General features: G+C 42.3%; 4 protein-coding genes and 1 long non-coding RNA gene across 7 annotated transcripts; 4 read left to right on the forward strand and 1 right to left on the reverse strand.

Annotated features, from left to right (window-relative positions):
- The first annotated feature begins 69 nt into the window (after positions 1 to 69).
- Positions 70 to 6,789, forward strand: Oseg2 (intraflagellar transport protein Oseg2). The gene is made up of 14 exons (XM_076796397.1): positions 70 to 214; positions 318 to 461; positions 592 to 704; positions 821 to 1,006; positions 1,090 to 1,503; positions 1,829 to 2,458; positions 2,546 to 2,992; positions 3,098 to 3,836; positions 3,901 to 4,464; positions 4,539 to 4,982; positions 5,045 to 5,368; positions 5,440 to 5,856; positions 5,924 to 6,535; positions 6,651 to 6,789. The coding sequence occupies exons 1-14, from the start codon at positions 176 to 178 to the stop codon at positions 6,786 to 6,788; spliced, it is 5,211 nt and encodes a 1,736-aa protein (XP_076652512.1). The 5' UTR covers positions 70 to 175; the 3' UTR covers position 6,789.
- Positions 6,790 to 6,813: 24 nt separating this feature from the next.
- On the forward strand, positions 6,814 to 7,286 carry LOC143358905 (uncharacterized). The gene is made up of 2 exons (XR_013083025.1): positions 6,814 to 6,845; positions 6,918 to 7,286. It is a non-coding gene; the product is annotated as an uncharacterized LOC143358905 (long non-coding RNA).
- On the reverse strand, positions 7,001 to 17,841 carry Sec71 (ADP ribosylation factor guanine nucleotide exchange factor Sec71). Of its 2 annotated transcripts, XM_076796399.1 has the most exons (14): positions 17,693 to 17,841; positions 17,266 to 17,588; positions 15,673 to 16,172; positions 15,202 to 15,599; positions 14,728 to 15,132; positions 14,105 to 14,461; positions 13,405 to 13,716; positions 12,987 to 13,228; positions 12,636 to 12,916; positions 12,113 to 12,443; positions 11,218 to 11,814; positions 10,604 to 10,824; positions 10,338 to 10,541; positions 7,001 to 10,192 (listed from the first exon to the last, which is right to left on the reverse strand). In XM_076796399.1, the coding sequence occupies exons 2-14, from the start codon at positions 17,381 to 17,383 to the stop codon at positions 9,065 to 9,067; spliced, it is 5,094 nt and encodes a 1,697-aa protein (XP_076652514.1). In that variant the 5' UTR covers positions 17,384 to 17,588; positions 17,693 to 17,841; the 3' UTR covers positions 7,001 to 9,064. The 2 variants fall into 2 exon arrangements, with proteins under 2 accessions (XP_076652514.1, XP_076652513.1); XM_076796398.1 differs by having other exon boundaries at positions 17,266 to 17,807.
- Positions 17,842 to 17,938: 97 nt separating this feature from the next.
- LOC143358898 (SKA complex subunit 1) lies at positions 17,939 to 19,652 on the forward strand. 2 transcript variants are annotated; one of them, XM_076796421.1, is made up of 4 exons: positions 17,939 to 18,096; positions 18,667 to 18,788; positions 18,941 to 19,403; positions 19,465 to 19,652. In XM_076796421.1, exons 2-4 carry the CDS (start codon positions 18,699 to 18,701, stop codon positions 19,623 to 19,625), a joined length of 714 nt encoding a protein of 237 aa, XP_076652536.1. In that variant the 5' UTR covers positions 17,939 to 18,096; positions 18,667 to 18,698; the 3' UTR covers positions 19,626 to 19,652. The 2 variants fall into 2 exon arrangements, with proteins under 2 accessions (XP_076652536.1, XP_076652535.1); XM_076796420.1 differs by lacking the exon at positions 17,939 to 18,096 and adding an exon at positions 18,264 to 18,532.
- Positions 19,653 to 20,487: 835 nt separating this feature from the next.
- Positions 20,488 to 23,450, forward strand: LOC143358893 (uncharacterized). The gene is made up of 6 exons (XM_076796410.1): positions 20,488 to 20,772; positions 20,837 to 21,453; positions 21,517 to 21,660; positions 21,739 to 21,888; positions 22,006 to 22,566; positions 22,724 to 23,450. Exons 1-6 carry the CDS (start codon positions 20,488 to 20,490, stop codon positions 23,157 to 23,159), a joined length of 2,193 nt encoding a protein of 730 aa, XP_076652525.1. The 3' UTR covers positions 23,160 to 23,450.
- The last annotated feature ends 169 nt before the right edge of the window (positions 23,451 to 23,619 follow it).

The following is a 23,619-nucleotide window of genomic DNA, read 5'->3' on the forward strand; positions in this document are numbered from 1 at the left end:
CTCCTCCAAGCTGTTGCTAGGCGACCGAAGCGTATACAAATCAGCTCGCGCGGATAAATATCGGACAAATGTGGAATTTCCGACGTGGAACGATGTGAACGAAAAATCATTCGATTAATTGCTAATTCTACAGGATTTTCATTGCTATTTTCTGGTATTATATCAATCAGGAATCATGCTGCTTAAATACTTAGGCAATGTCATGCCTCCATATGTGAGTATCTACATACAACTTCTGGTCAGAATTGAATAGTTTCCACGTGTTGATTAATAGTTTTCTAACAACGACTCTAATGTATATTTTCAACGTAAAATAGGAATATGAGAATCGAGTAGTCAGTATAGTCTGGTCACCGAACAACTTGAAACTTGCTGTCGCTTCTTCTGACCGTTCTATTTATCTGTTCGATGAGAACTGTGTGAAACGAGACAGGTTTCCCACAAAACCTGTCGATTCAAAGGTATGCTATATTAATAGACTGTGGACCTTTTTGCAAAATAAAAATTGTACGCATTAACTCACTTTTTTTCCAAATGCATAAAATCCGCAGTCTTTGCAGTACAAAAATAAAAAATTATGTCTTCTTTCAGTTTGGTAAAAAGAGCTATGTGATCAAAGGTATAGCGTTCTCCCCAGACTCAACCAAAATAGCAGTGGGCCAATCCGACTGTATAATCTATGTGTACAAAATAGGGGAACAATGGTACGCACATTGAAATTCGCTCATAGTCATAACACTACTATCCACTGTATTATTTTAAACTAACTTCATATTTCTTACACATATTTTTAATTGCACATTGCACATTTAATCGACAGGGGGGACAAGAAAGTAATTTGCAACAAGTTTCGCCAAAGTTCCTCCGTAACCTGCTTGATTTGGCTCTCCGAAGGATCCATTATCGTAGGCTTGATGGATGGGAAAGTTCGTGCAGCCTTACCGAAGTCTCAGAAAGCCCAGACCCTCTATACAGCTGATTCAACCACAATTGCGTTGGCCTCAAAGTAACTCGTATTAGTCCTAGAATCTATCCACGTTAAGTACTAGCTCCATCAACTTTTCCCACATTGTTACGTTTAAATTATAGTGTCAGAGGGACTGCATTCCTCTCCAGTCACGCAGACGGTAGCATCATAAAATACAATTTAGCAAAAGATGGAAGCCATGAACCATTTGGACGCATTTGTACGCACACTGTGCCAGCGTACGCTTTGGCCTGGCCCCAGTCCCACATACTGGCAGCGGGGTGTGACAGACGAGTGACCTTTTACGATTCTCGTGGAAAGATCGCCAAAGTCTTTGACTATAGTCGTGAGAATGATAAGGAGATGTCAGTGGCCTACTGCAGCCCCAGTGGGCAAAGCGTGGCAATTGGTTCTTGGAACAAAATACGAATCCTGGACTGGAGTCCTAGACGTTCCATCTGGGAGGAAGCAAACTCGAAATCATTGCCCAACTTTTATACTGTCACTGCGATCGCGTGGCGACGCGACGGATCGAGGTTAGTCAACAAAATTATTCTTTGAAACCTTGGATGTTAATCTATATCTTAATAGACCCTTCAGCAGCAATAATTACCTGAATCGCAAACCGCAGTAACGTAATCTAATAATTTCACTTGATGTTATTATATAAAAGAAGATTTTTAAGATTCCCTTTGAAAATCCTATTCATAGGCTTGCGATAGAGAAAGTGTTAACACGTAGGGAAGTATCCCTGTAATCTCTGGAAGCTCGGTTGCTCAAGAGCCGTTTCAAAAAGTAAGGTAGCTGTCTCCCCCGACAGTGAGGTGTTACCCCTCTCCTAGATCGAACACTATTTTCCAGACTCGTAGTAGGCAGTCTTTGCGGAGCAGTGGAGCAGTTCGAAACAGTCCTGAAGCGATCAGTGATCAGAGGCAGCCACGAGGTAGCCTACGTGGGCCCTAATCAAGTAGTGATTCGTCCCTTGCAAGAGGGCAACAGACCAGTAATCATCAGATCGCAGACTGGCCATGAAATAGAGGATGTCAAAGTTCTAGGACGTGCTGACAACAATGTGGTAGCTCGCACAGCTAACACGCTGCTACTCGCAGACATAGAACTGAACCTCATCAGCGAGATTCTTTGGGACGACAAGAGCAACAGCGAGAAGTTCTTCTTCGAATTTCCAAGAGTCTGCCTAATTTTCTGCTCCGGAGAGCTGACTATCGTTGAGTATGGGAAAAACGAGCCACTGGGCTCTGTTAGAACGGAAGCAGTGAATCCTCATGTGGTCAGTATCAGGATCAACGAGAGACAGGTGCCAGGTGCTGCTGACAATAAGCGGCTGGCTTACTTGTTGGATCCTAGGACTGTACGCATTGTAGATATGATGAAAGGTGTCACCGTAGCAATGATCACTCACGATGTTCGCGTGGACTGGTTAGAGTTGAGCGAAACTGGTCACAGACTGCTGTCGCGAGACAAGAGGGCCAGGTAATTAGAAACTTGTCTGTGGTTTCCAGCTCAGAGTTGCCATTCGAGTACAAAGGGTTAAAGCTAAAGTCCGTTTTGTTAATACAGGTTATGGTTGAACGACGACCTGGGTAGTCGAACCCTGCTGCTGACCGGAGTCAGCTTTGTCTCCTGGGTGCTAGGCAGTGACGTGGTCGTAGCTCAAACGTGTCAAACATTAGCAGTTTGGTACAACGTCGATGCCCCAGAGGTTGCCACCCTAATCCCCATTCGTGGAGATGCAACGGACATCGTCAGGGAAGATGGTAGAACATCGGTCACTGTCGAAGAGCTAGGTGGGAAAGTGGCTTACCTGCTGGACGAGCCCTTGATCGAGTTTGGCACAGCCCTGCACGACAATGATTTTGGGAAAGCTCTGCTATTCCTGGAGGAACTGGCAGACAGACCCCAGGCTGAGGCTATGTGGGAGAACGTGGCCAGAAACGCCATGAGTACTACACAATTGTTGGTCGCTGCTAGATGTTACGCTGCTCTAGGAGATGTGGCTTGCTCCAGGTCTTTCGCTAAATGAAATATATTCGAATATGTTATAATTTCAACGATTTAGTTGCGTTATTTATTTCATATGCACCAACCTAATATATCATAATGTATTCACAGGTTCCTCAAGGACATCGTGAAGACTGGCGAGAAGTACAGTGCAGAGACTGGCAACGATGACCCCCTTTCCAGCCCAGACTGCTGGGCAAAGCTAGCGATACTTAACGGCGAACTGAAGACAGCAGAGGCAATCTACCTGGAGCAAAACGAACTGAGCCAAGCTCTCGACATGTACCAGAAGTATTGGCACTGGGAGGACGCGCTGATCCTGGCACAGAATCGTGGATGGCCAGGTCTGCAAGAACTCAGGGACAGACACTTAACGTGGCTCCTCGAGAGCGGTCAGGCAGCTAGGGCTGCAGCCATTCTGGAGCCCACGAATCCTCAACGAGCTGTCAAGCTGTACTTAGAAGCTCGTCGACCTGGACGAGCAGCCAGATTGGTTCTAGCCGATGAGGAACTGCTGGAAGACAAGTCGACCGTAAATGAGATTGTGAAAGTTTTGAAAGCGACAGATCTGATGGAGCTCGCTGGGGAGTTGTTGGAGAAGACTTCGCAGCATTTGGAAGCTATACGATGTTACGCTCAAGCTGGAGTATTCGCCAGAGCACTGGAGTTGGCTAGGAAAGTGGATCCCACCATGGTGGTGGATCTTGAACGAGACTGGGGCAAGCATTTGGCTTCGGCTGGTCATTATGACGCTGCGATTAACCATTTCATTGAAGCTGGGGAGACTTCGCTGGCCCTGGACGCTGCTATAAATGCTCATCAGTGGAGGAAAGGACTACAGATTGTCCAGGTATGCTTTAAATATCACAGAATATATCAAAAGGAATTTGATGACACGTCCTGTGTTGAAATAGGTTATCGAGGAGGATAATGACCCTACGATCAGGAAGCAATGCGAGAAACTGGCCGAGTACTTCACCTCGATAGGCGAGAAGAACATTGCGGAGAAGCTGTACATTCGCGCAGGGGACGCGAAACGCGCTGTGGACGTGCACATACAAAGTGGCAACTGGAGTCGTGCCCACGAAGTAGCACAGGAGTACATGGACGCTGAGAAAGCCAACGAAGTCTTAGGCAAACATGCAGGGGTTCTCTACGAGACCGGTGACCTGAAGCATGCGGAGGAGTTGTACCTTGCGATAGGCGAGCATGATTCTGCCATAGCAATGTACAAGAAGGCAGGTCGTCGGGCTGATATGGTGAGACTCGTGGCGAAGTACAGATCGGACCTGCTGGAACCGACACATGTACACTTAGCAAAAGAGTTGGACGCTTCGGGCAAGCCTAGAGAAGCTGAAGAGCATTACCTTGCTGCCGGTGACTGGCGAGGTGCTGTGACTGCTTATCGCTCGGCTAACATGTGGGAGGATGCTCTGAGAGTGGCTAAACAGAATGCTGGAGACAACGCTGCTCAACAGGTAGATCTATCAAAGATTTGATTGACTCTAGAAATAGAGTAAACAATACCAACTGAACGATATTTTTCTTACAGGTTGCTCTGATGTGGGCCCGCACCTTGGCCCCAGAGCTTGGAGCAAGATTGCTGATGCGGTTGGGTTACCTAGACGGTTGTCTTCAGCTGGCCTGCGAAGCAAACCTGTTCGACTGGGCCCTGGAAATTGCAAAGTATGGCACGCCAGAACAGAAGAAGGAGGTCCACTACAGGCACGCCATGGCTCTAGAGGACGAAGGTCGTTTCTCCGAGGCTGAGAAAGAATTCATCAACGCGGGAAGAACCATGGAGGCTGTGCAGATGTACATACACACTCGTGACTGGGAATCAGCCGAAGATATAGCACAGTCGCTGAATCAGGACGCAGTTGCTCAGGTTCTGGTTGCTAGAGCTAGCGAGGCTGCTGACGCTCAGGACTATTCGCTCGCAGAGACTCTATTGTTAAGAGCGCACAAGCCTGAGATGATTATAGATCATTACAAGGTAATCGTGGATCGGTCGGCGAACGTTTCTTCACTAGATTGAATGTATCTTAAACATTATAGAAAGCTGGGATGTGGTCAGAAGCGTTAAGAGTCTGCAGAGAGTACTTGCCCAGCCAGGAGGCTAACCTGAGACGAGAACTGGGGCAGAAGAGCGCCTCATTCGCTGGGGCAAACGTTTTCGAGGAAGCCAAGAAGTGGTTGGAAGTCGGAGAAGTGAAGGCCGCCTTGGATATCTTGATCCTAGATCCACAAGCCTCTAGATCCTCTCTGATACGGGCTGCTGAGATTTTCTTGCATCAAGCAGATTCTGAGACTGCAGCTGCGGTTGGAGGAGACCTTGGGGCCAGGCTGTTCTCTGTCGGCGAACATGCTCTGGCTGCGCAGGTCTCTTTCAAACAATTTTCCACTTTCATTTGTTTCAACGTTTTGTCTATATTCGTGTCTTTTATTCGCAGGTGTTCCTACAAGCAGACAGATTGAAGGACGCCATTGATGCTCTGGCATCGGTAGGGGAATGGGAAAGAGCTAGACGTATAGTGAGAGAGTTGGCGCCAGATATAGAGCCCTATCTAGAAGAAAAATACAAGGATGCGATGCTAAGGGATGGACAGATAGATAGATTGGTGGAAATTGATGCAGACGCTGGTCTAGAGATATTAGCTAACAGGGGACAATGGAATCAAGTGTTCGAGGCAGCCAGCTCGCAGGACACTCAAACTCTGCACAAATATGTGGCGCAGCGAGCAGCTCAGCTCTTGAAAGCGAATGTTCCTTTGGAGGCTTTGCAGTTGTACGCGAAGTATGGGACACCACCCATTCCACAAAACTTCAATCTCTATTTACAGATATCTGAAAATGTTCTACACTCTAAGGTTAGAATTAGTGGAACATTTGATCTCCTTGTACAGCGGAATATTGTTTAAACTTATATTCTAACAGGCATACTATGAGTATAAACACTTGGCGCTGCTCAGATCGGTCCTGTTTGATCTCTCGAAGAACTTGAACACTCCGAACGCAGCCAAATCAAAGTTCGAAAGATTGCTCGAGTCAACACACTATTCCGCAGTGAAGTGCGGATGCAAAGATTACCCTGTACTCTCTGGACTAGTTCTGAAGGCTTCTGTAACCTTGTTGAGGTACACCGATCTGGTCCTGGTTGACAGAGCATACTACGAAGCTGGTATCGAAGCACGAACAGCAGGCCTGAACAGCGAAGCCTTCGTCTTCCTAAATCACTTTCTTGACCTGGAAGAGTGTATAGAAGAAGGCGACAGTACTGTGCTTGACGTCGATGATCTAGCTGTTACCGACTTCCCTGTGGAAGTGCCATTACCAAACACTCTGGGTGTAACATCGGAGCAGAGAGAAGAAGTTCGTGAATGGGTGCTCGCTGTGTCTATGGATCAGAAGGTGGAACAGGTTTTACCTACTGATCACAGAGGAGTTTATGTGGGCTCGTTGACGTCTCCTGCTGCAGAGTCTGCACCTATTCAAGGTTGCATTATAACTGGTTACCCTGTACGGGGTTCCATGATTCGATTTCCTGAGGTACCATTTTTACTTATTCTAATGTTAACACTAGAACTACCGAGGTCTAAACGATAGGAGTTTTATGGTAACATGTACTTGTACGAGGAAGTCTAATCATAATTTATTTAATAAGGGTGAACGCATTGCTGACCGCGATGACTGGACGAAACTAATCAACACAGCTCGCCAGGCTCCCCAGGACTCGAATCTTAATGACATTCTAGCATTTGTTCAAGAATGGTGCGGAGCAGTGCCCACTTACACTTTCTGAACACGTCTTACAGAATTCTATAATTGAATCGAATCTTTTTGCAATTATAGTTACCAGGTAAAATTTTTCTTGTTATTTTCTATGTACTCTTTCATACAGAATCATCACTAATGGATTAATTAATTGCAGGTGATCCGAAGTCCGAAGCATCGGTTTGATGAATTAGTGTTGATGTTTTCGCTTAGCAGGAGATATAAAGGCAACAATGCTCGTTCTTGTTTCTCTAGAATTTATTTAAATATTGCATTATGTAAATAATTAATCTAACTTAAGCATAAATAGTTCTATACGGTGTGAATATACATGTAACGTATGTCCATGAGATTTCTTCATGTTTTATCTCGAACCGAATCTATATGCAACGATCAAAACCATATAGCGAGTTATGTCAAGATAACTATCACTCGTTGTCTGAACACCTATCCGCGATGGATATTTAAATGACTACTTTGTGATGACTATGCAAGTTTTGCATTTATACACAGGCTGCGTGTGTGGGGAGAAAAACAACAGTACAGGCTAGAAATAAGAAAACCAAATAGTATGAAAATACTATTTTCTTTCTCTCCGGTGAATTGAGTCTCCTAGAATCCATTAAAAACCTGTGCTTTAGACGTTTGCGTTGATCGGAATTGAACACAGAGAGCGGAAGTGTACCGAACAGAATTGAACATGAGATATTTGTGTGAGACACAACCGAAAGTGAGAGAGAGAGAATTATAGTTTGAGTTTGAAAAATGTGGGGTGTTTTGCCCATTGCGTTCGAAGTTCGAATTTTTCTTCGGAACGAGCATGTTTCTCTCGGAAGAAAGCAGTCGTCGTCGCGAACTGTTTTATTTCCAATTAAGTATCCGCCACTTCTCGCTTATACCATCGTGTTTTCTAAGTATTTCAAATATACATACAGTGTCTCGAAAAATGTACCGTAAAAAATAAAATCTCTATAGTCCAAAACAAGACAATCGTTGAAGCGTCTACGTTGGCTACACGGGGCACGAAGGGACATATATATATAAATTTTTGCATAACTTATTCGGGAGATGGTCTCAGGGTCGCTAATCGATTCTATAAAAATATGGAAAATCATCTTGTTCTTCACTCAGCAATCTGACTCGCCTATGATACAGTATACTTCGAGAGACACCTTGTATATGATTATGTTTAAATACACAAAATATTTCATAAATAGTCCATTTTCTGGCGAATATTTTTAGATTATCGAACATTGTAAATGAATTGACTATTAATTTCTGTCGAACCGTTCTTTTTTCTCTTGACTCTATCCGTAAACAATAATTAATATACACAGATACTTCTGACGCTGTCTGTCAGGATACTTTTGACGCGTTCCGTACACCTAGTGTTGACATCAGTAACGTTTATCTGATAGTTTACATGATCACGCGCTAACATCGTGTATCTTGATAAAGGGAAACTCTGATAGACAAAGCAAAGTTAAAAGAAGACCTGGGAATATTTCGATAAAATTACAACCGATCGATAAAACCATTAAACAACTGAAAGATAACGTCCAGAAAATGCGTTACTTATGAAACACCTTGCGTATACGCAACCGACCGGATATATAGGTCCTCCATTGAAGGCTCTTCCTTGTAAAAATGAAGACCGTAGTAAATACAAAGGAGATTTCGAGACATATACAATACATACACATTATGCTTCCCCTAATGCCTCGGCTAAAACATCGTTTCTCATACCGTCCTGCTTGCACGTACCCCTGTGACATTCTTTTGATTCCCTTGTATCGGAGAAAATAGTTTGAACGAATAGTAAGCCTCGCTCCGTACAGTGCAGATACATTTTTCGTGTATAAAGAAGATTCTTATAAATTGCACAAAGAGAACAAGTATCGTCTATCATTTTCGCTATCTACATACACAATACTACAGAAAATCGGTATTCTCCAAATTAGAAAAACCCCTACCAGAATCAAGTCAATATTTTCAAAACTCCAATTAGCTATGGCACCTAAAACTTATAATACAAGAGCCACGAGTTTCAATCGACTGTCATTTTGTAACAAATCTTTCCAAAAATTTATGATCGTGGCAGGGTAAAGACTGCCTAAAGCCTGAGAAACTAAAATACCCTGAAATCGGCCATCCGGACCAAGAATATTCGTTCGTTCGACTATACAAGATTCTTCTATCATCGTCGGAGAGGGATTCGCGCCTCTTAATTACAAGAATCGACTTTATACATCGTTAGAGCGACGTCAGAAACACGGCCATTTTCCTTCTAATCCATTACGGCGACTACTGTTGGGTGATCCTGAACACTGGGCCGATCCTCAAGAAGAATCTCCTTAGAACGGATCTTAATTCCGGCTTGAGATCGAAACACATAACCTCGCAGAGCAACGGGTAGCAGCTGGACGCGTGAACCGCGAACCTGTTGTCGCTCATCTTCAGTATGCGGGTCAGAAGTAGCAACAAGATCGGGGTCCAGGCTTCTCTGTGAGCCTCGTTCGACAATGCTAGGAAATATTCCAACGCTTCGCAGGCCACTTCGACCAGTCTGGCCTCCACTTTGCTCCAATCCGCCCTGTGAGCCTCGTCGCTGTACATCTTGAAGAGAATCCTCAGAGCGCAGGCCAACGACTGCGTCTCCTGCTTCAGAAGATTAGGTTTCACGTTGCCCCTGAAGCCGGCCTTCCAAAGGACGTTCCGTTGCTCGTGGTTCGAGTTGAAGCCCTTGGCGAACCGGTGAGACTTCAGGAGGCATTCGACTAGCTGCAGTAAATGCGTGGTGGTCAGAGCACAGTACATTCCCTGCTCCTCCTTCTGCTGGTCCGCACCGGCTCTCACGCCTAACTCGGAGGACTTTCCGTTGAACATGTCAGCCTGCGCCAGTGCCAGGTTCTCCTGGTCTTCCTTGCGCGACGTGGCCGGGTAGAATACAATGTTGTCTATCGTTTGGATCAGCTCCAGCTGGACAACACACTTGATCAGTAGCGCGGAGAACACCTTGTTCTTCAGCGTCTCGCCGTTCGTTAGACTCTGGGAGCTGTTGCTCCTCTTCAGGATGCCCATGTGGCCGTCAGCCTCTCCCGTGATCACGTCGAGATCCGATTCTTTGTTAGGGGACTGCGGCTTCCAATTTAGCAACGCTGACGGCAACGTGCTCTCGAATATGTCCAACACGCAGACGGAGGTCTTCTCCCAGGTTTTCTCGTCGAATTTGATTCCGTTGCTGATGACCAGATTTTCGAGACAGTTGGTGCCCGAACGTGCCAGCTGCTCGTTGTCCTGCTGCACGCACCAGAGTAGCTGAGAGTATAGTTGTTCCAGCAGGAGGGGCCCTAGAGTGTCGTAGAACTGGGAGAAGACGTCCACGATGGCGTACAAAGCGTGGTTGCACGTTGTTGTCATCCATTCTGCTTTCTGGGGATTGATAATGCTGCTTCAGTATCAGAAATAATGTTGTTTGAGCTATTAGGAAAGTTGGTTTGCAAGATGATGACGACGGGGAAGAAAATTCTTCTGGTAAACGAAACACCAACTTAATATTTACGCTGATAGTTCTTACCTCTGTATGTTGCTCGGGAAGTTTCATGTTGTCGAAGATCCTGAACAAAACTTGGAACAGGTCCTTCCACCAGTGAGGTTTGAACGATGCACCATGGGTTTTCACGACGTCGAAGAGAACTGTCAGCGCTCGTGTTCGCACATCCAATTTACATCTGCTCACTATGCAGGATAATTCGAACAGCAGCGGGAACCAACCTCTTACCTGGACAAAACATGAAACATAATTATTCGATGATCATTAGACAAATGTATAAGTATGCGTACCCAAGCTCTGTCCTCTTCGGACACCATTCCGCTATCATCCATCATTCCCTCTGCGAATAGGTTTGGGTTGACGTCAATGTACGAGGCGCAAGACCTTATCAACCGTATGGCCTCCATGCTTGTTTCTGGGAAAGAGGCGTTGCAGGCAAACTCACTGAGGCACTTGACGGCATCTTGGAAAGAGTCTACCATAATACTGAAGTCTTCTGCGTACAACTCGTCTGCGAAAGAAAAGCGAGAAATGTCACAGATCATCTTCGACCTCTCGAAGATCTTGAAGACCTTGAATAAAAACACATGTGTACTTCAACACTAGGTTTACGGAGCACTAAAAATGACTATTTTACATTACTTTATAAAAATAACATGAATGTATCGATCAAAGTTTGTAGCCATTTTTTTAAATAATATATACCCAAAGAAATCAATTTGTTAAATAATTGCTCATGGATGCATTTCTACAATCTCAATATTCGCAATTTAAAAATATTAGAATCCGTCATTTTGACGAGTCCCGTAAATTTAGTGTTAAATACTAGTAAATATGTGTGCAAAATCGCAATGCAGAAGGTTCGATAGTTTTTCTAAAAAAAAGATTTGTTCTTTTTACTCACTAATAATCTTTCCCGTCATCGAGAAGGCCAGCTCGACGACAGCCTCGTCCCTATCGCTGGCAGCATGATGGAACACGCTGAATATGTTCTTCCAGCCCGATCGAATGTTAGGGGCCTGCGAATGAACAATCTGTGCGACGCAACGAACAACCATGTCTTTAATCACCGGCGACCTGTTCTTCTTCATGATATGCTCGAACGGTCTTAGAAAGTCCTTTTGAAACCGGAAGTTCGCGAACTCGCCCTTTTCGATGAACTTCGTAGCCAGTTGCCTCAACGAATCGACTGCGAAGAACGCTATCTCCTGGCGAGGACTGCAGCCAACTCTGTCGAAGTGGTCTCCGATCACCTGCCAGATCCTGGACCACTGGAGCCTGATGCGACCCATGTTGTAATAGGAGATCTCGACGATCTTGGTCAACGAGAACATGCGAGGCTGCGTTGGATGGGACAATTCCTCTAGGGACACCTGACAGAGGGCCTTCACGAACTCCACGATCGCATCTCCATCCAATCTGGTGGATCCGGTGAAGATCCTGTCGACAGCTACCACCACGCTCTGGGAGCTTGTTTCTCCTATTGACTCCTTTACGCTTGCTGCAATTCGACAGTAACAAATGAGTACAACGCGTTCTCCATTTAAATGGTATAGCCGAATAAGGTAGTCAAATGTACCTCCGAAGAGAATTTTCTAAAAATTCTAGAAACTTGAAATTGCTGATTTTATATTGAAGTTATCATTCTTTGGGGGCCATATTTGACCACATTCGTCTATGCCCTTAACACTGCCGGTCTTAAATGATCCGCAGGCTACTGATACGAAATGCTTCAGAGCAGACTCTCTTCAACTTCGAGAAGTCCCTTACGGAACTGCTCTTGATGCGACTACACTTACGGTCCAGGGAACTGAGATTCAAATTGTTGCTTTGATGGGAGTTGTTATGGGTCAGATTGAAGGTCACCAATGGCGACGGGAAGTGTGGTTTAGACGGTGGACCCAGAAGCTGCGGCCTAACTCCGGTCCCTATTAATTGAGCGAGCTCCAACTGCGAGATACATTTCACAACATCAAGCCAGGAGCTGCCGAGGTAATTTCCATCGGTGTGCGCCACGGTGATCAACGTCTTTATGGTGTCTATGTTCTTCGCCTTCATCTCGGTGATGGGAGAGTTTGCAGTCAACAAAGTGAACCGCGCCAGCGCTTGCACGTACGCGTCCCGTTCCAACTGCATTCGAAAGAAACTATTTGCATCAAGGATTTTCTTATCTTGTTAGCATTATTTTTATTATCGCTGTGCGGTTTGAGCTACTGAATATTTTATGTATCTTCGAAAATAAAACAGTCGATCGTTGGCAGCGGTACCGAAACGGTCACGGCATTACGGCAGAATTGCAATCGACCGTGCAAAATTATTTACCGTCATGTGAAATATGCAAGCGATGCGAATCGCGCATCGGATGCCGTCTAAGCATAAAGAGGCTATTTCAGGGTCGTCGCAGTCTTGAAGGCCGACGCTGAACGCGGCCAAAAACGGTGTCCAAGCAATTTTGAACATCGGCCGAACGTGTTCCAAGTGTTTCGCCGTTGTGAACGGCGCCTGAACGTGACTGACCGACTCCATCAAATTCTTCGCTGCGGTCGATATCACTTCCATCTCCATGTTCCACAGCAGACGTCGTTTCTTTTCACTGGATATTACTGAAACATCGGTTGGGATAATATAATTTCATGAGCTTCCTGCCAGGTCAGTTAGGAACGGGAATGTTACCTTGCTTCCCAGGCCTGTTCGGATTTGATTTCATCTTAATCTCGTTACCAGCAATCTCGTCGTAAATCTTTGACAAATATTCCTCGGGTAAGTCTTCGTTATCGCTAATGCGCCGGTTCAACTTGATATACTGCTCTTTTGTCATTTTATTTTTGACTTGCGGCGAGTGAAGGTCGGTCGTCAGCATGATTATGGAGAAACCCAGCACGTAAGCGGTGTCGGCGCTCGTGAACAGTCCGTTACTGCAAAAAGAAACAGAAATGAACTACAATTCTGTTCTGTTCTGTTGTACGTTCAATATAAAATAAATGGTCAAACGTGAAAGACTAAATGATAAACAGCAGAATTACATTTGCAATGTTAAGATGACACTAATTTGAATAATTAGGAGATAGGCATGATTCTCGTTAGCACTCACTTCGGGTTACACTCGCAGTACCGGCTGGCGAACTTCTCCATAAGTCGATCGATCTTCTGGGCCTCGCCAGGCAACCGGAAGCCCTCGAGAAAGTATCTGAGGGCTGTAACTAAATCGCGGTCAGCAAAATTCATTTGATCAATATAGCTGTACATCACCTGATTGTGATTATGATCGCCGAGAAAATCGCCGATCGCGGTCTTATCGAGTCGTTCGTCCATATGAAGCCAGCGGGCAACGTCATCGGACGAATTACCTAGAAGACCTTGTTCTTGAAGATATTGTACCCCCTTGCTTGGCTTTCGATTAAAACTAGAGGTAAGAATACCACTTAATTAATAGAAAGCATGCCCATTTAACCGTATTCCTAATCGTTCAGCGGCTATGAGATACCAGGCGGTCTCGTCAACTATCGAATCTTTTTAGGGTGGACCTGCAGAAACAGCTACCCACCTTCCCATGAATTTTTCGGATATGTTGTAAAAATTAATATGTCAAGGAACTTTTTCCTTTGAACGTTAGCGACGGTCTCGCTTAGTTTCTATACTTGTGCATCTGTCAACGTATCCAAAAATCATCGAAATCGAAGGGTACATAGCTGTTCTGCAGGATCATCCTGTGTTTCGAGTTAGCCTGATACCTCAGACCAGGACGAGTGAACAGGATGAAGGATGAGAGACTAAAGATCTTCGGTTCGTACATGTCAATTCCGGTTTCCCAGACTTCCTTCTGCTGTTTTTGCACTTCATATTGTTCCGGAGAGTCCGGGATCTCCTTGTTCCCTGCCAGACTAGAATTCGCGGACGACAGGCTTCCTGCGCTGCCATAACGAGGCAGTGGCGGCTCAGCAGGAGGATCCGGTGGCTCCGAAGGGAGCTGTTGATCAGCCGGCACGCTCGGGTTCACGTACAAGTCTCTACTCCACTCGACCATGCATTTCAGAATGGAAACCAAGCATTCCAGGCCCCTGATACGCATCGATTTCTCCTGATTAGGCGAGGCACCCAGTTCCAAAGCTTGTCTACCTTGCGCAATCTTTGACAAATCATTCACAAGCCTGCAAAACAAGACACGTGTAACGTTCCGTCGCTGTTACCTATCGCATTACGATCTACAGTATTCTTTCCGTTACTGTTCACATTCTATCCCTACCACTGGGGGGATCCCCATCGGTATCGGTCGGACTCACACTTATGCAAGCGAAGCAAAAGGTTGCAACTTCTATAACTCTTATAGTATAGTTCGTATATAGTATCTCTTCTCTGTAACTCTGCAGACCCAAAGTGTTTGCAGTTACGGAGAGAATGTACTATGTTTCCTCACCTTTCGAATAAGTTTGCAGCCGATAGATCACAATCGTAATTCACATATATGTCAACGACGCTCTGAGCGTCCGCGCAGATGCGCGTTAAAGCGTGGATGACCATCCACTTGTGCTCGAACGAGCTACTGGAAGTCTCGAGGATGTTCATGAAGATCTCCTTGAAGAAGACCTCTATCTGCATTTTTAAGTGCACTTTGAAACGAGCCAGCAGGGCCAAGAACAGCGCCAACGAGAGCTCGAACACCTCGGGAACCGACGAAACACCGTTCTTCGAGAGCGCTACGCACAGGTATTGTTTTATAGCTATCACGAACATCTCGTTCGACCGTAACACTGGTCCCGCGTTCTGCAGTATGCCCAAAAGCAGTTGCAACGAAAGGATCTTCGACCTGAGGTGGTGTGACCTGAAAGGGTCCAATGCATTTAAGAAACGTGCCTGTCATATGAAATCTTGTATTCGCTTGTATTCATACTTAGGATCTAGATTGCCATCCGGGAGGGGTTTCATAGAAAGTTTGCAGAGAGCTCTGAAGACCAAGAAAGCATCCTTCTGCAGGACATGGGTAAACTTTGCCCTGACCATATTGTCGCTTTCTGCCACAGCCTCGTCGGAGTTGTCGTCCATAGGCACTTGGTCCAAGCTCGCCTCCTCTGAAACTATTGTCACTGTACTGGTCGCATCCTCCGGTACCACAGAATTGACTACATCCTCGAGGATCCCTCGTACAATCATATGCGACTCTTGACTATTTTCTGCAGCAGTTTCCTCGTTGTTCACTGTCTCAGATTCCAGCTCTCCGCTGGAGGTGCAGTTGGCTGCGTTGACAGCGGCTTCCGTGTGTTCCATTTCGTTCTTAATATTCTCTTCTTCCTGAAAAGACCAAACGACAGATGTATAATTTAAGAATACCATCTTTTAATCACTGGCACGTTTATGAACTTACTGCTTGTGTTTCCATCCGTGCGAAAATCACATTGATCATCTGGGTGAGCGTAGCGCGAGCCGTGGTTTGGTTAACCAGATTCTTAGAGGCCAGATAAACGCTGTAAACGATGCGTATTGCGAGAAGCACGGTACCCTCGTGAACTTCGACATGCTGACTAGTCATCACTGTCAGGAGCGCTTTTATTATCTGCAACTGAACACCTTCGTCCGTTAGCGGCCCTATGAAACATCCGCAGATTGTCTCGACGATCCGGACAATCAATAGTTTGTTCGGCTCAGTAGAGTCAGGTACATTGCCAGTGAGGTGGCCGTAAGCAATCAATTTCTGCAGACAGTCCAGAGCAGTGACCACGATTCGTGGCGACTTGCTCTGGCAGGCCAATTCGAATGGTAAAAAATACTTCTCTGCAGAAATGACGTAGGAATCACTGCGAGGCTGGGGCAGCGCAGTCGAGACCTGCGTGCCCGACACTTCTTTAATCTCATTCCGCAAGTTATCTGAAAATTGGAACATATTTTTTAGTCTAGAAAAATTATCTTATGCATGCTTGCGTTCATCACAGATATAATTGCATCCCCACCCAGTAATAAAGTAAAAATAGTGATATGTAAAAATAGATTAGAACAAAGAGTGATCTGTTATTGACATATGCTAATTGGCCATTATTTTTATGTACACTGTACGTGTACATTTAAGGTACAACCAGTCGAGCTTAGACATTCTGTATGCTTAGTAAGATAAGTAACATTTAAAAAAGAATGTTATTTTTTATTGGTATACAAATTTTATGTTTCCAATATTTATTATGCAGTTACACTAAGCATCCAAGAATTAAGAGTAGACTATGATGATGTAATGTATTAAGTGCCGTATGAATATAATTCAATTTAAGCCTTGCTGTGAAGACCAAGAAATGCTATCAATCACAGTATATGTATAACATCTTGGAATTCTCGTTTTTATCTAAAATACAATGTATTCATGGCAAGAAGAACATAGTATAGTTACAATCTGTCAAGTTTATTTTTGTACCTTACAGTGCACTCAGATATGAGGTCAACGAAAAGATAACAGTTGTAAAAACAACGATGATGTAGAATTCCATTTGATCCAATATACTTTCCCCACAATGGGCTCCATTAATGAACAGTTCTTGTAATATGAACTTGGTATTTCAACATCCGACTTTACGTTTGTATTACTCTTTTGTAATGTATACAATTGACTAACATAAAACGTCAACTTCCAAGAAATTTATAGACTTATTTCTTTGACTCTGAACTTCTTGGCACCTGGTCAACGACTATGCATGTTTATTATGCTGTGTGCAGACTGCAGTTACTCGTGCACCAGAGGAAATAAGCATTGTTGATTCTTTTTAACACTACTCGGATATCGTTAGAGTTTGAAATCGATTATGAAACGTGTACATTGCAAGTACATTCATCGCAAGCTTGTCATCTTCGAGTGGCATTCGAAGATTGCAATATGTAGATCGGACAGTGAACTTTCAGATTTGTAAATACATATTGAATTCAATTCTATGCGTAGTTGACCGAAGAAAGAGAGAGGGATGGGGAGAATGATTACCGAGTGCAGTCTCGCAGGACTTCCTGAGTTGAGAGAGGTGCGACCGTTTGACATCCCGGTCGGCCAGGATCTTTTCCAATGCTCGGATGATGAACATCTCTTTGGAGTTATCTTGCATCGTCACCTGGGCCAAGCTCAGTCCTTCGCTAGGCTGGCACGGGTGAACACGCGACTCGGTTCGAGACACGCATTTTCACGACCGTGACTTCCTCACCGGTGTCTCGTGCATAATTCGTGATCACCTCCCGGGGGTGAGACCTCCTCCTTCTCCTCCTTTTCCACCCCCGCCTCCTCCTTTTTGGCCACTGGCAGCTTCTGAAGCACTGACAACGAAACTCTAGATAAGCGAGGAAATCCGAAGTCAACGGACGATCGTTAATCAAGAAACTTTTGACGTTTCGTCACAGTGTTAAGTGTCGAAACATACTCCACGAAATCACGCGAAACGATGACGAAATAGGGAAAATGACAGCAGCTTCGTGGATCAGTAAAGGAACCAGAAGAGAGTCCCCGACGACGAACGTGTTACACGCGAACACGCTAACATCTCGCGGCGCAACGTTGAATCTTTTCCTTGAAAGCACAGAGTGTAGAGGCGAAACTCCTATCTAAGTTTCTAACCTCAATACTCAGTACTTAGATACCTCAATACTTAGATAACATTGAAAGAACACTGTTTGCTATTTTTATAAATTAATATTTCATAAACTACTGGCAAAGTGTTGGATGAAAAATGTGTAAAAAGCTGCTGTGTTTAAAAATGAAATATATTCGCAATATGTATTCAGGGCGCACAACTTGTATACGCATGCGCATTGGAAATTGATTTTAGTAAGGCCGATTTGAGAGTTTTCATATATATGATAAATTAATTTTAAATCGTTAATTATCATAGGAATGTCTGAAGAAATGGAATTTTTCTATAGCTTTCGTGTATCTATTGTATGTAAGTATTATAATTTATAAATTTGAATATTCAAATGCGCCTTTAAGTAGCGCACGACGCCATCTACGAATTAACTTAAATTCAAAATTTACAAACTGTAAAACGAAGTGAAACCGTTATTCGTAGTGGTTGACAAAATATTTTTTGATAAACAATTCCGTTTACGAACGGCCAAAGTTTTAATATAAAAATAAGACGTTGATACGTGTACGACTTGTTGTATTTGTTAAATCATGGCGTACTCTTGTTCCATTGAAGATGTTCTGGAACAACAGTGTGATAAATTACGATATCTCGAATCTGCAACTATAATAATTCAAAGTACGATTGAATTAAATGTTCATTGCAAAAGTGTACCTGTAAAATTCTTCACCGCATTACTTATATATTTGTTTTAATCATGTAGAGACTTTTCACATTGTTCTCGTTGTACTAATTTCGATATTTTCGTTTAGGTAAAGGTGCAGTGAAGGATGAGCTCGTGGAGATGTCTAGAAATGTTTCAAAGATTTCTAATGGCATGAACGAATTAAGGAAACAATTGTGCGATATTCGCGATCGAAATAAGGAATTTCAGGTAAGAATTCTTTAATAATTAATAGAGTTGAATCTCTGTCATTCGAATCTGAAATGAAGAACTAAAATCTTAGAGCTGCAGTTTTATAAAGTTTTCGAGTGCAGTGCTATACAGTTCATAAACAATTGACATTGCACAAATAACAATTTTAGGAATTATTATTGCTGATGCAAATCTTGGATGACAAAATTGTTCACATGGAGAGGAACGTTCCACCCCAATTGATACATAATTACCATCATACCAAGGATGAATATAACCATGTTCTCAAAGAAATATTATCATACAATGCGGAGGAATCAGCAAATGACGACAGTGATGTGGAAAGCGGGAAGGAGCCTATAATAAAAAACTGCAAGAAAATCTTGTTTAAAGAGCATGATGTTTATCCTACGATAGCTTTAATATCTGACGATGAATTCAATACTATTCCAAAGTATATTATTGGAAGACAGTCTTTAGAGACAGTGAATAGTCTGGTAAATTCTATTAATCAGGTTTTGAAAGCGAAGTATATGCTTTTGTCAATGGACAAAGCACAAGTTAGAAAGCAAGGCAATATGAATCTCTATCTTCATTATAAGAAACAAGATTTGGATATTTGTTCTAAGAATGGTAAGCAGCTTGTACAACATTCGATTTAAAGTATAAGGGATTAAATTATGTTGTATTTCAGAGTACCTGTATTTCTTCACCAATGAAGATTATGAAATGTACACAAAAACCAAACTTAACAGGATTAAGTTAAACTTAATTACTGTTCTGAGGCATTGTAAAAGATTAAGGGAACATAGAGTGAGGAATGATCTACGATATGTTATAATAACACAATGGTAGACACTGTTCTCCAAAAAATTTGTTATAATTCAGTTCAGTCAAGCCAGATAGAATATAAGATATAGATATTCCAATATAGATATTCCAGTTTAAGTAATTTTAGCTATATTACATTTAACAACCAATAAAGATGAAATGTTCATTATAAGTATGTTAATGTAAAAATATACATATCAGGATTTAATTTATACAGAAGAGATATATTTTTTTATTATAATGTCTACAACAAAGAAAAGATTATATTGTCTTAAATATATGAACAAATTAAGGTAACACAAGATGTTTTTATTATATAATTTATTGTTAACTAATATTCTACCATTATTCTATTTTCTTCATCCAATAAAATGGACTTATTAAATTCAAAAGGAGCCCGAGATTCGCTTTTGTTTCTGTTGTCGTGACAGCGTGTTTACCTGAAATGCTCTCTGCTTGAAAAATCGGCTCCTCATTGAATTGTTTTACAACACGAAGATTCAAGTTTAGTTTGCCATGAAAGAATCTTTACATTATTTCCAAGGAACGAGGTAATCTACTCTGACATACTTTCCATCCTGCACCCTCCGTTTCAATTCGCTCGCGAGAAAGTGAAAATGAAAGATGAGAATTATTCCTTATCATTTAACAATACATAAGAATAATCATTCAACCAGCACGCAATAAAAAAATAAAGATGTAAACTAGTAAATTAAGTTATTGATACTGAAATTATTATTAGGTTTGTAAATGTAATACCACTATTGCAGTATTATGAATTTGTAAGTTTTTCAATTCATTCTCTTGCTTGATTCGTTAATAATTTAAATATTATTAGAAAGAAGAAAATATTGATTTTTTTATGTTGTATTTCAGATAAATAAATATGCAGTTTTGTAATATGAATATTGGAAAGACAGAATCGATTAGCACATTGAGTGATCATGAAAACGATCTTGATGATTTTGAGGCATCAATCATTTGGTCTCAAGATGAACCATTATCCTCTAATGAGATTTTAGAATTGCCACCTGATTCTGAGAATCAAAATCATTTGAAATCTCTGTGCCGTTTATGCGCAGGGGAAACCTCTAATCCTGTTTACATTTACTCAGAGTTCGGAGAGTCTTTAAGACTTTTGGACAAGATAAACACATGTTTAAGTGTTAAGGTACCGAAACTGAATTAGGAAACTTTCTTCTGTCACCAGTTTTAATTTCGCCTATGTCTTTTAGGTGAAGAAAACAGATCCCCTTCCGAAACAACTTTGTCCAACGTGTGTTGAAAAGATTACTTGGTGTAACGACTTCGATGTTCAATGTATCAGAGCCGAGGAGACTCTTATAGAAATTCTTAAGCAGAAACATTCTTTCCTAACTATTAAGACTGATGGAAACTGTTCGGAGAACAATGATTCGTGTCCACTATGCATAGAAGGACGAATGAAGATCTATGAAGAAACCAAGAGCAATCAAAAGGACGACTTGTACGACAGTGACATTGTTCTTGAAAGCAGTGACGAAGAACAAATTCCAAGTGAACTTAGAACTGATGAAGAAGCTGAAAGCGGAGCGATTACACTGTTTTGTTTGGGAACCAAGCAAAAATATTTGAAATGCGGTGCTTGTATGAACCTTTATCATACGAAGGAAACTCTAGATGAACATAAATGTAAACCCAACTTGCAGTGCACATCCAAGCCATATAAGTGTGATATCTGCCTCGCAACATTCACCTTTGAAGAACGATTGCAATTTCACCAACATTTTCACAAGGAAGCGAAAGCATTATATTGCGAAATTTGCAAGATTACTTTTGGGAAGGAGCAAAAGTTATTTTATCACTACAAGAGGTACAATGTCATTTTATTGTAAATATATGATATATTTTATTTTGTGTATTAATTGTATTATAGGTATCATTGCAAAGATGGCAGAGTATCCTGCTTGCAGTGTGGAAAATTATTTGAAAATCAAGAAGGGCTAAAGAAACACGTTTGCGTGGATGGTAAAACAAGACCTCATGTGTGCGAGGTCTGCTCTAAAGGATTTTGTGATGGGTGAGTTAGTCGAATGTTTATAATTAGACTGCGAGTCTTGATGCAAAATAAAAATTGTCCAAGTTATCTTTATTTTAGGTATACTTTGAAGCGTCACGTAGTGACCCATCTCCCAGAGAAGCCGTACAAATGCCCCGAATGCTCAAAAAGCTTCACGCAGAAGTCAAGATTGAACAAACACATCGCTGGCCACAGTATCGTTTTAGAAAACAGTCAAACAATTTGGAGGTAATACAAATTTCTTCTTTTGTTTAAAAATTGTACAAAGCTGAAAATAAGATATCAACATCCGTAAATTGTTTTATTCTTAAACGATTGTTCTTAAATAATTTTTTCTGTATAAAGGTGTGTTCGTTGCGGCGAAGTTTTTGGATCATGCGAGACCGCAGACGAGCATTGCAAGATGCACGAAGAGAAGATTAGTCTCATTGAAGAGTTGCAGGCGTTAAAGCTTTACCACTGCGAGTTCTGCAACAGCCACTTTGCAGACATGGACTATCTAAAAGCTCATCGCAACTTACACATAGTTGAAAAGCCATACTCGTGCAACGAGTGCAACTCGTGGTTCAAGTCTTTCGCAGAGGCTGTTCTTCATTGGAAGGAGCACCCGAGAATATTTAAAGTCTTGGTAGTGTTCTTATGCGATGTTTGCGATAGGGATGTTAAAGAATTGTCTCTGCTGTACAAGCATAAACAAAAAAGGCATCAGCCGGTGGCTAGAAAGTCAGAGAAGAGCGAAGAGAAGTTCATTTGCGAACTGTGCGGAAGCATTTTTGCAAGCGCTGAGGACTTCCAAGAACATGGGAAGTACAGATGCTCCAAATTCCCCTGTGACATTTGTGGGAGTCTACTACCCACTGCGAATTCTTTGAATGCGCATAAAAGAAGACACAGTGGACTCAGGCCGTATGTGCAAAATTTCGTATTTATTATTGAAGGGGTATCTTTAATTTCGAGGTCGTTTTTGCGCGAATATTTAGGAATTTTTTTCAGAAGAATTATTGAACCTTTTGCATTGGGATTTTGGGTTACTGAAAGAAAATGCAAAATTTTGTATTTTCAGGTATGTTTGCAATATATGTGGGAAGAGTTACACGCAGTCGAGTCACATGTGGACTCACAAAAGGTTCCACATGGGTGTCAAACCATACGCGTGCGAGTATTGTGATCAAAGATTCACTATAAAACCTGACCTAGCGGATCATACTAGAAAGAAGCATACCAGAGAGAGACCATTCAAGTGCGACGTCTGCAACAAAGCTTTCTTAACGGGTTCCGTTTTCTATCAGCATAGATTAATACACAGGGGGGATCGTAGATACAAGTGCCACTATTGCGAGAAAGCATTCACCAGAACAGAAGCTTTGAATAATCACATAAAGATTCATACTGGCGAGAAACCACACGCGTGTGACGTTTGTGGAAGATGTTTCAGGCAAAAAGGGGACATGAGAAAGCACAGACGTACACGGCATACTGCTAAGCAGGACGCGAAGTAAACCGAAGTAGAATGACTACCTTTGGACAAACTTTCATTAATTACACCAGCTGTAGCAAGCAGTGTACGTAAATAAAATCAAATAGTTCAATAATCAGTTCAAACAACACGGATTTGAATATGATTTAATTTGTTTAACTAAACGCTTCCTGTTGAAGGTAGCAATTTTTTGATGGTACATCATACAGTAAGAATGAAACCTACTGCGCATGTATATCGCGTGTTGATGGTTTTTACAACTGTTGTAACGAGATTAATAAACTGTATATAAATAAACATTGATACAATGACTTAAGTCATACAAATTGGTATGCATGTAATAATTCAAATTTGGATTAAGGTGGAACTACTGAATATACGATTTCAAAGTCTTTCGGAATATATCGCATAGAATTTAAATTAATCTTCAATTAAAAATCAGTCGTTAATGGTCAATAAATAAGCTTACGAGTAGTTTCATC

This window comes from Halictus rubicundus, chromosome 11 (genome assembly GCF_050948215.1).
Source record: "Halictus rubicundus isolate RS-2024b chromosome 11, iyHalRubi1_principal, whole genome shotgun sequence".
Lineage (NCBI taxonomy): Eukaryota > Metazoa > Arthropoda > Insecta > Hymenoptera > Halictidae > Halictus > Halictus rubicundus.